At 46.6% G+C, this 10,751-nt stretch overlaps 1 protein-coding gene across 2 annotated transcripts in view; it reads left to right on the top strand.

Moving 5' to 3' along the window:
- Window positions 1-10,149: 10,149 nt before the first annotated feature.
- The window catches only part of LOC127575699 (52 kDa repressor of the inhibitor of the protein kinase-like), a 33,893-nt gene continuing 33,291 nt past the window's right edge, over window positions 10,150-10,751 (top strand). The window contains exon 1 of one of the 2 annotated variants that reach the window (XM_052025662.1): window positions 10,150-10,429. In XM_052025662.1, coding sequence (XP_051881622.1) covers window positions 10,338-10,429 — 92 coding nt within the window. In that variant the 5' untranslated portion in view covers window positions 10,150-10,337. The remainder of the gene's footprint in view (window positions 10,430-10,751) is intronic. The other variant, XM_052025659.1, reaches the window with a different exon arrangement.

The raw sequence follows: 10,751 nt of genomic DNA, 5'->3' as shown, positions 1-10,751 counted from the left end.
CACAAGAAATAGAGGAAGGGTAATTGAGAGCTCCATCCATCGTGGCAGAGGGGAAGCCACGTTTCAGGAAGAACAAGGACATTTCAGAGGCACAAGGGCAGAAGGCCTTGTCATTGGAACAAATCCAACAGAGACAAAGAAACTGGGAAAAAGGAATGGTGTCAATATACGGAAAGAAAATGAATTAGAACAGCACGTGGACAATAATGACAAGTTCTATGAATCAAAACTCTTGTACATGGAGAGTGAACCAACATTATATGCAAAGATAAAGACAGTTGCCCATCTAAAACGGAGATGTAGTCACTTTTTTTCTCTCGTATGGTTGTAAGTTTTTGGAACTCTTCCTCAAAGGGCAGTGAAAGCAGTCTTTGAATACTTTTAAGGCAGAGACAGACAGATAAACAAGGGGGTGAGGTTGCCAAGGGAAGGGAGGAACATGGAGGTGAGGTCACAGATGAGCCATGATCTTACTAAATGGCAGACTAGTCTGAAAGGTCTTAGTGGCCTACTCCTGCTTTTGATTGTTCATCTAATAATTAGAACATAGAACATTACAACACAGTACAGGCCCTTCAGCCCACAATGTTGTGCCGACATTTTAGCCTGCTCTAAGATCTATCTAACCCTTCCCTCCCATATAGGCCCCCATTTCTCTATCATTCATGTGTCTATCTAAGAGTCTCTTAAATGTCCCTAATGTATCTGCCCCCACAACCGCTGCCAGCAGTGCATTCCACGCACCCACCACTCTCTGTGTAAAAAACTTACCCCTGACATCCCCCTTATACCTTCCTCCAATCACCTTAAAATTATGCCCCCTTGCATTAGCCATTTTTGCCTTGGGAAAAAGTCTCTGACTGTCCACTCGATCTATGCCTCTTATCATCTTGTACACCTCTATCAAATCACCTCTCATCCTCCTCCTCTCCAAAGAGAAAAGCCCTAGCTCACTCAACCTATGCTCATAAGACATGCTCTCCAATCCAGGCAGCATCCTGGTAAGTCTCCTCTGCACCCCCTCTAAAGCTTCCACATCCTTCCTGTAATGAGGCGGCCAGAACTGAACACAATAATTTGCAGCAAAAGCATTATAAGCTGGAAAGGGTGCAGAAAAAATTCATGAGGGTGTTATTGGGACTGAAAGGCTTGAGCTATAAGGAAGGACCGGATAAGCTGGGATTTCTTTCCCTGGAATGTAGGAAGCTGAGGCTGAGATGTGGGACAAAGATTTAGATGGGATACGAGGGGCAATTTTTTCACACAGAAGGTGGTGGGCATATGGAACGAGCTGCCAGAGGAAGTGGTCGAGACAGGTACAAAAACAATGTTTAAAAGGCATTTAGACAGGTACATGGATAGGAAAGGTTTAGAAGGATATGGGCCAAATACAGGGAAGTGGGACTAGCTCAACTTGGTCAGCATGGACTAGTTGGGCCGAAGGGCCTATTTCTATGCTGTATGACTCTATAACAAACAAGAAAGTTATTCTCTCCGAGTTACAGGCAATAACTGAAAAGGTGAACATACATCGGGCTATGCTGTTTTATACATAAAATCACCCCTCATTCTCCTACGCTCCAATGAAAAAGTCCCAAACTGCTCAACCTCTCTCCATAACTCAGTCCCTCGAGTCCCGGCAACATCCTTGTAAATCTCCTCTGCACTCCACTGATATAGGCTATGCCTATATCAGGTTAATTGATGAGATTATCAGATAACACATTAAAACGTGAGACCATAGCATTCTCTGCACTTTGTTCAATATTGTGGTATTGAGTTACCCAGATTCAAAGTAACGAGCTTGATCATAACTGTGATCAAAAACTGCAGAATGTTGGAAATCTGAAACAGAAACAGAAAATGCTCGAAAGCTCAGCAGGTCAGGCAGCATCTGTGGAGAAAAGAAACATTGATAGTGTCTCAGGTCAAAGGCCATTCATCAGAACAAGGAAAGGGTTTCTGTCCCCTGATGCAGGGTCTCAACCTGCAAGTTCGATCATGGCTTTACTCCACAGATGCTGCTCGACCTGCTGAGTTCTTCCAGCCGTTTGTTTTTTTGCATCAAATTCCAGCATCTGTGGTCATTCGTGTCTCCATTCTGTTGATCATTACTGCCCCTCTGGGATAAAGTTGCTTACAATTTAATATTAGATCAGTCGACCTTTGAAGAGATCAAAGAGAAACGTGTGAAAGTAACCAGGGCAGACTGCTTTCAGATACTACAAGCTGCTGGAAGCAATCCCAATAAAGATGATCGTAAGGCATAGAGAAACATACTCAGAGGGTTAATATTTAAAATATGAACCATTGTTCTAAGCAGGAACCAGCCATAAACTACTTCCATTGAATATCTATGCTGTATTATAGAACCAATGGTGAAGAAGGCTTTTGGCACACTGGCCTTCATCAGTCAGGGCACTGAGTATAGTAGTAGGAATGTTATGTTGCAGTTGTACAGGACGTTGGTGAGGTCGCATTTGGAATATTGTGTTCAGTTTGGTCACCCTGCTATAAGAAAGGTACCATTAAGCTGGAAAGAGCACAGAGGAGATTTAAGAGGATGTTGCCGGGACTTGAGGGACTGAGTTATGGAGAGAGGTTGAGCAGGTTGGGACTTTTTTCATTGGAGCGTAGGAGAATGAGGAGTGATCTTATGTATAAAATTACAAGGGGCGTAGATAGAGTGAATGTGCATAGTCTTTTTCCCAGGGTTGGGGAATCAAGAACTAGAGGGCATGGGTTTAGGGTGAGAGGGGAGAGACTTAATAGGAACCTGAGGGGCAATTTTTTCACCCAGAGAGTGGACAGTATATGAAATGAGCTGCCAGAGGAAGTGGTACATTAACAACATTTAAAAGGTACTTGGACAGATACATGAATAGGAAAAGTTTAGAGGGATATTGGCCAAACGTGGGCAAATGGGACTAGCTTAGATGGGAATATTGGTCGGTATGGACCAGTTGGGCCGAAGGGCCTATTTCTGTGCTGTGTGACTCTAATGGTAATTTATTGATGCTTACAGCAGTAAATAGCATTAAGGTCACCAAGTCCCATTGTGTAAAAAAAAGACCCCACTCTGTTAGAATAGCAGCTGTGACAATTAGACAGACTGCAGCCATTTAACACAAGTGATTCCATATATATTTGTTCAATATTGGGACACAGCAATTGTATCAAGACCATGAAACATTCTGGAATGGTTGGCTGTGTAGGGGACCATGCTGAGACAGATGGGACGATCAGCTCCTTGACAGGCCTCTCAAAACTCCAAGCCATCACACACTCATGAGATGTTTGTACAGACTGCAGGCAGTTGGTATTTATACAGCCAATGATTGCTTCCTCAACATGAACATGTATACAGGTATATTTGTTCAATATCGAAACAGAGCATATGTGACATGACCATGAGCCATCCTGAGATTGTTGGCTAAGTAACTTGGGCAATTAGTTTATTATTGTCACATGCACCAAGGTACAGTGAAAAATTTGTCTTGCATTCTATTCATACAGGTCAATTCATTACTCAGTGCATTGAGGGAGCACAAGGTAAAACAATACAGAATGCAGAGTAAAGTGTCACAGCTACAGAGAAAGTGCAGTGCAGGTAGGCAATAAGGTGCAAGGTCATAACAAGGTAGATTGTGAGGTCAAGAGTTCACCTTATCATACTAGGGAACCATTCAATAATTCAACAGCGGGATGGAAGCTGTCCTTGAGCCTGGTGGTACCTGCTTTAAGGCTTTCGTGTCTTCTGCCCAGTGGGAGGGGGGAAGAAGAGAGAATGCCCGGGGTGGGAGGGGTCTTTGATTACGTTGGCTGCTTTACCGAGGCAGCGAGAAGTGTAGACAGAGTTCATGGAGGGGAGGCTGGTTTTCTTGATGTGCTGAGCTGTGTCCACAACTCTCTGCAGTTTCTTGTGGTCATGGGCAGAGCAGTTGCCTTACCAAGCTGTGATGCATTCAGATAGGATGCTTTCTATGGTGCATCGATAAAAGTTGGTGAGGGTCAAAGGGGACACACAATGGGCCACCCCAAGACAAATGGGACAACTAATTCCTTGAGGTCTCCATCAAAACTTCAAGCCAGCACCCACTGATGAGGTCATAATAAGGGGAAGAGTAGAAGACTGCATTGTAAATAGCTATGATATGCAGTAGGTAGCTAAGAACATCCATCTGAAAGAAACAAGTAAGGTGTGAATAGACTAAGCATTAGGGCCACTCCACATTTTAGAAAAGATACTTGACACCATTGTAACACAAGTACCAGGAAATCCCCCTCTGTCTCCGTGGGATACTTGGCCACTTAGGCTCACCAAGAACAGTCATGATTGCATCTGCTGGGTTGTCACTTATCTGACACGTATTACCATTGTATCTAAAAAAAGTATAAATGTATTTTGATTCTTAGAGAGATTCTTCCATTTGATCTTCGGTGTATGTATGTAGGTACTGAGATTAATTGATTGAAGACTGTTTGCACTTATGACTCCGGTTTCCAAATTGCTCTTTAACCCAAACAGCTTTAGAGAGTGCCACTTGGGTCCCATTAACTCCTGCTTATCTCCGTTAATTTTATCAGGCGGAGTTCAGGGATGTGGAATGTAACTGCACTGTGTAATGAATTAACCTGTATGATTGGTTTGTAAGACAAGCTTTTCACTGTACCTCGGTACAAGTGACAACAATAAACCAATACCAATACCAATATAAATGTGCAGAATGATATTTTCAATTATGGCACGGTAGCGTAGCGATTAGGGCGACGCTATTACAGCGCCAGTGATCGGGGTTCGATTCCCGTCGCTGTCTGTAAGGAGTTTGTACGTTCTCCCGTGTCTGCGTGGGTTTCCTCCGGGTGCTCCGGTTTCATCCCACATTCCAAAGACGTACGGGTAGGTTAATTTGAGTTTAAAATGGGCGGCGCGAACTCGTTGGGCCGGAAGGGCCTGTTATCATGCTGTAAATAAAATTTTTAAAAAATTTTAAATCTTACCAAGCATTGCCATGATAGAAAAGTTTTATCACCTCAAGGCTAAGATTTCCAAATGATCTTCGATTCACTTTCCTTTCCTTTAACCTCCATCAACTATCATTCTTTCAGAATTCTGTTTCCTATATCTTTATTTACTCAAAAACAGAAATTTTATCATCCTTGTAAGCAGGCTACACTTTCTGTGCTTCAAGCCAACTGCAATTTTATTACCCTTATTTGGCAATGCAAGAAGGATAAGGACAAGAATTTGCAAAATCCAAATAGCTAAAACTAAATTAGAATCTCATTACTGTTTGTGGGATCTTATTGTACCAAACTTGCTTGTAGCATTTTCTACAGCAGAGCAGTAACTATGCCTCACTGCCTATAGGAAGATATGGTACATCTTAGCCAAAAGGACAAATGTATTTTGTTGTCCATCCCCAAACCACACTGTACTGTGCCTTGCCTGGCATTCCTGGAGGCAGTCGAGAGTCATCAAATTGCTCAAATACAGGCCAAAGAAAGGATGGAAGATTTCCTTCTTGCTATAACTGATGCTGATTTCTTTCTAATTTACTGAATATAAAATTACTTATATAAGAACAGAAACCTCAGCAGGTCAAGCGACATCTGTGGAAAGAGAAACAGTTAGCATTTCAGGTCAAATTTCTGATTCAGCGTTTCAACCCTAAACGTCAATGATTCCATTCCTTTATCCCACAGGTGCTGCTCGACCTGCTGAATTCTTCCAGCAGACTGTTGCTCCAGATTCCAGCATCTGCAGTCTCTGGTGTCTCCATCAGTTCTGATTAAGGGTCTTTGACCTCAAGTGTTAACTGTTTCCCTTTCCACACATGACGCCTAACTTGCTGAGTTTTTCTAGTACTTTAGTTTTTATTCTAGTTTTCCAGCCTCTGCAATTTCTTTGACTTTCTTTTATTGTTGTGGGACTTGAACACATGAATCCACATTACTCCAGAGCTCCAGATTACTGGTTGTGTAAAGCAATCACATAAAACACACAACTGTAAACCAGAACTCTAATCATAAAATGCTGGAAACACTGAGGAGTTCGCATAGCATCTGTAGAAAGAGAAACAGAGTTAACAGAGCAGGTACGGTAGTGTAGCGGTTAGCATAACACTATTACAGCACCAGCGACCCAGGTTCGATTCTGGCCGCTGGCTGTAAGGAGTTTGTACGTTCTAAAGAAGAGAGTTTGCTCTCTTTATTTCTCTTTCCTGATTTTGATGAAGGGTCTTCAACCAGAAATGTTAACTCTGTTTCTCTCTTCCCCAGATGCTGCCTGGCCTGCTCAGTGTTTCCATCATTTTCTAATTTTATTTCAGATTTGTAGCATCTGAAGAGTTTATTGATTTTCAGCTACAGATTATAAACTCTACATGGTACCTTTCTTCTGTACAACTTATACATGCAGAACTTCTTCCCCTCTGCCACCAGATTTCTGAACAATCCATTAATCCATGAACACTACCTCAGTATTCCTTTTTTTGCACTATTTAGTTTTTGTACTTTATAGATTTTATGTCTTTGCACTGTACTGCTGCCACAAAACAACAAATTTCACATCCTATGTCAATGATAATAAATCTGATTCTGATTCTATTGAGACATTGGGTTAGAGTCATACTGCAGAGAAACAGGCTCTTCATCCCAACTGGTCCATGCCAAACAGATGTCTATCTAAGATAGTTCCATTTGCCAATTTAGGCCCATATCCCTCTGAACCTTTCCTATCCATGTACCCTGTCCAAGTGCTTTTTAAATGTTATTATTGTACCTGCCTCTACCACTTCCTTTAGCAGCTCGTTCCATAAACTGACCACCCTCTGGCTGAAGGAGTTGCCACGCAGGTCCCCTTTAAATGTTTCCCATCTCACCTTAAACCTATGCCCTCTAGTCTTGAATCAAACTCAAAGTGAAGTTTATTGTCATATGCACACGTAAGGTTTCTGGAATTATAGACGACCCTTCTCATCCCTCCCACGACCTGTTTGTTCCACTGCCGTCTGGCAAGCGGTACCAGAGTATCCGGGCCAGAACTACTAGATTGCACAACAGTGTTTTCCCCCAGGCTGTCAGGCTCCTGAATGCTCTGGTAGACAAATGCCGCGTCAAAAGCTCTGGTTTGCACAACAGTGTATAAGGACTTCAGCTGCTGCTGAACATGTTTATACAATGAGTACAACCCACTGAGCTTGTATTTCTCTTGTCCAACTCAGTTTTGCACTAACTCTGCACTAAATTTGTATTTTGTATATACCGTTTTTTGCACTATTTGTACTTGCACTATTTTTTTGATTTTTTTTTTGTTTTTTGTCTGTGTTTATTGTATGTCTTCTGTTCTATGTATGTCCTCTGTTGTGTGAGTTCGGGGGAAATGACATTTCATTCCGCCATGTGTTTTTGTAGCATGGATGAATGACAATAAAGTAACTTGAACTCGAAAAGTACATGTATTCACAGGTGCAATGAAAAACTTACTTGCGGCAACGTCACAGGCACATAGAATTGGAGATACAACATTCACAAGAAAAACATAAATTAAACAAGAAGGAATACAATTAGAACAATAAAAATGTCCATTGATTCCCTTTCCCTGGGTAAAAGACTGTGCATTCACCCTATCTATGTCCCTCATGATTTTATACATCTCTATAAAATATCTTTATTAGTCACATGTACATCAAAACACACAGTGAAATGCATCTTTTGTGTAGAGTGTTCTGGGGGCAGCCCGCAAGTGTCGCCACGCTTCCAGCGCCAACATAGCATGCCCACAACTTCCTAACCCGTTCGTCTTTGGAATGTGGGAGGAAACCAGAGCACCCAGAGGAAACCCATGCAGACACGGGGAGAACGTACAAACTCCTTACAGACAGCAGCCGGAATTGAACCCGGGTCGCTGGCGCTGTAATAGCGTTACGCTAACCGCTACACTACCGTGCCTGCCGATCACCTCTCAGTCTCCTATGCTTTGGGGAATAAAGTCCTAGCTTGTCCAAACTCTCCCTGTAACTCAGGTCCTCGAGTCCTGGCAATATTCTCATAATTCTCTGCACTCTTTCCAGTTTAATGATGTGTTTCCTATAACAAGGTGACAAAACTGTACACAATACCATCTGTGGGAGTCCCTGCAACATTCTTGTAAAAGAGAATAAACCCAGGTTTACAAGCTGTGTATTTTATACTTCATAGTGATTGCTTTATACAACCAGTAATCTAGAACTCTTGACTAACATGGATTCGTGTGGTCAAATCCCACTACGGTAAAAATAAGTAAAATAAATTGGTTTATTATTGTCACATGTACCGAGGTACTGTGAGAAACTTTGTTTTGTATGTCGTCCATACAGATCATTTCATCACATCAGTATATTGAGGCAGTAGAAAGGGAAAAGCAATAACAATGCAAATATAGTGTTACAGTTGCAGAGAAAGTGCATTACAGGCAGACAACAAGGTGCAAAGTCATGACAAGGTAGATTGTGAGGTCAAGAGTCAATCTTTTACGTACAGGGGAACTGTTCAATAGTCTTATAACAACAGGACAGAAGCCATCCTTGAGCCTGGTGGAATGTGCTTTCAGGTTTTTGTACCTTCTGCCCGATGGGAGGAAGGGGGAGAAGAGAGAATGTCCGGGGTGGAGGTCAGTGGGGAGGAGTAGTGGGGGGGGAGAATGGGGTGGAGGGGGGAGGAAGAATGGGGGGAGGGTGGGGGGACAGTGTGGGGGAAGAGTGTGGGGAGGAGAGTGTGGGGAGGAGAGTGTGGGGAGGAGGGATAGAGTGGGGCTGAGGGAGAGAGTGGAAGGGGGAGAGTGGGCTGGGATGGGGAGAGTGGTATGAGGAGAGTGGGCTGGGATGGGGAGAGTGGGGTGGAGGGATAGAGTGGTATGGGGAAAATGGGATGGGGAGAGTGGGGTGGGGATAGTGGGGTGGGGATAGTGGGGTGGGATGGGGAGTATGGGATGGGGGAGAGTGGGGTGGGAGGGGGTGAGGGGGAGGGGGAGAGTGGGCTGGGAGGGGAGAGAGTGGGAGGGGGAGAGTGGGGGGGGAGAGTGGGCTGGGATGGGGAGAGTGGTATGAGGAGAGTGGGCTGGGATGGGGAGAGTGGGGTGGAGGGATAGAGTGGTATGGGGAGAATGGGATGGGGAGAGTGGGGTGGGAGGGGGGGAGGGGGAGAGTGGGGTGGGATGGGGAGAGTGGGGTGGGGATAGTGGGGTGAGATGGGGAGTATGGGATGGGGGAGAGTGGGGTGGGAGGGGGTGAGGGGGAGAGTGGGGTGGGAGGGGAGAGAGTGGGAGGGGGAGAGTGGGCTGGGATGGGGAGAGTGGTATGTGGAGAGTGGGCTGGGATGGGGAGAGTGGGGTGGAGGGATAGAGTGGTATGGGGAGAATGGGATGGGGAGAGTGGGGTGGGAGGGGGTGAGGGGGAGAGTGGGCTGGGATGGGGAGAGTGGTATGAGGAGTGTGGGCTGGGATGGGGAGAGTGGGGTGGAGGGATAGAGTGGTATGGGGAGAATGGGATGGGGAGAGTGGGGTGGGAGGGGGTGAGGGGGAGGGGGAGAGTGGGCTGGGATGGGGAGAGTGGTATGAGGAGAGTGGGCTGGGATGGGGAGAGTGGGGTGGAGGGATAGAGTGGTATGGGGAGAATGGGATGGGGAGAGTGGGGTGGGAGGGGGTGAGGGGGAGGGGGAGAGTGGGCTGGGATGGGGAGAGTGGGGTGGAGGGATAGAGTGGTATGGGGAGAATGGGATGGGGAGAGTGGGGTGGGAGGGGGTGAGGGGGAGGGGGAGAGTGGGCTGGGATGGGGAGAGTGGGGTGGAGGGATAGAGTGGTATGGGGAGAATGGGATGGGGAGAGTGGGGTGGGAGGGGGTGAGGGGGAGGGGGAGAGTGGGCTGGGATGGGGAGAGTGGGGTGGAGGGATAGAGTGGTATGGGGAGAATGGGATGGGGAGAGTGGGGTGGGAGGGGGTGAGGGGGAGAGTGAACCTGCGGATGTCAAGAGAAAATGATACACGGAGTGCAGGGCACTGGGACTAGCGGAATAAAGTTTGGGCACAGACTAGAAGGGCCGAATGGCCTGTTTCCCGTGTGCTGCAGTGTTCTATGGAGGGAACAAAGCAGCTGATGCTGGCCACGCCTTGGCATTGTGGGATACTGGAGGTCCGGGAGCGCCTCCAGAGTACGCGCTGACGTAAGCGCGTTGGTTGTGGTCGGCCCGCTCAGCGACGGTCTGCACTGCGGCCTTCAATCACTTCACGCCGAGCCTGGACGAGGGGCAAACAAAGCCATTATTTCATTACACATCGGATAATAAGCGGCGTGAAGACGATGCCGAACTTCTGCGCGGCGCCGAACTGCAGCAGGAAGAGCACCAACTGCCCCGAGATCCCGTTCTTCAGGTTCCCCAAAGACCCGGAGAGGTGAGAGTGGGGGTGGGGTGTCTGCCGTGTTTCTGGAATGTTCCGCCGCCCCCGGTGGGGTGGGGAGAGGATGGGGCAGGGCGGTGAAGGGCCGTCGTGCCTCCCCGACCCGTCTTGTTGTGGCCGGAGCTCGAACTCCTCCCGCCCTCAGGCCGCGGAGTCCGGCGGCGCGCATGCGCAGTGCTGCCCGGCTGGGGAGAGTGTGTGTCCTCCCCCCCATCTCTGCCCCCGTCCCCCCACCCCAGTCCTGCCACCCCCCCCCCGCCCCTGTTTTGCCACCCCATCCCCGTCCTCCTTCCCAATTCTGCCCCCATCCCTTCCC

Source organism: Pristis pectinata, chromosome 11 (assembly GCF_009764475.1).
Source record: "Pristis pectinata isolate sPriPec2 chromosome 11, sPriPec2.1.pri, whole genome shotgun sequence".
Taxonomy (NCBI): domain Eukaryota; kingdom Metazoa; phylum Chordata; class Chondrichthyes; order Rhinopristiformes; family Pristidae; genus Pristis; species Pristis pectinata.
Note: the sequence above shows the minus strand (reverse complement) of the source record. Positions and strands in the feature narration are given on the sequence as shown.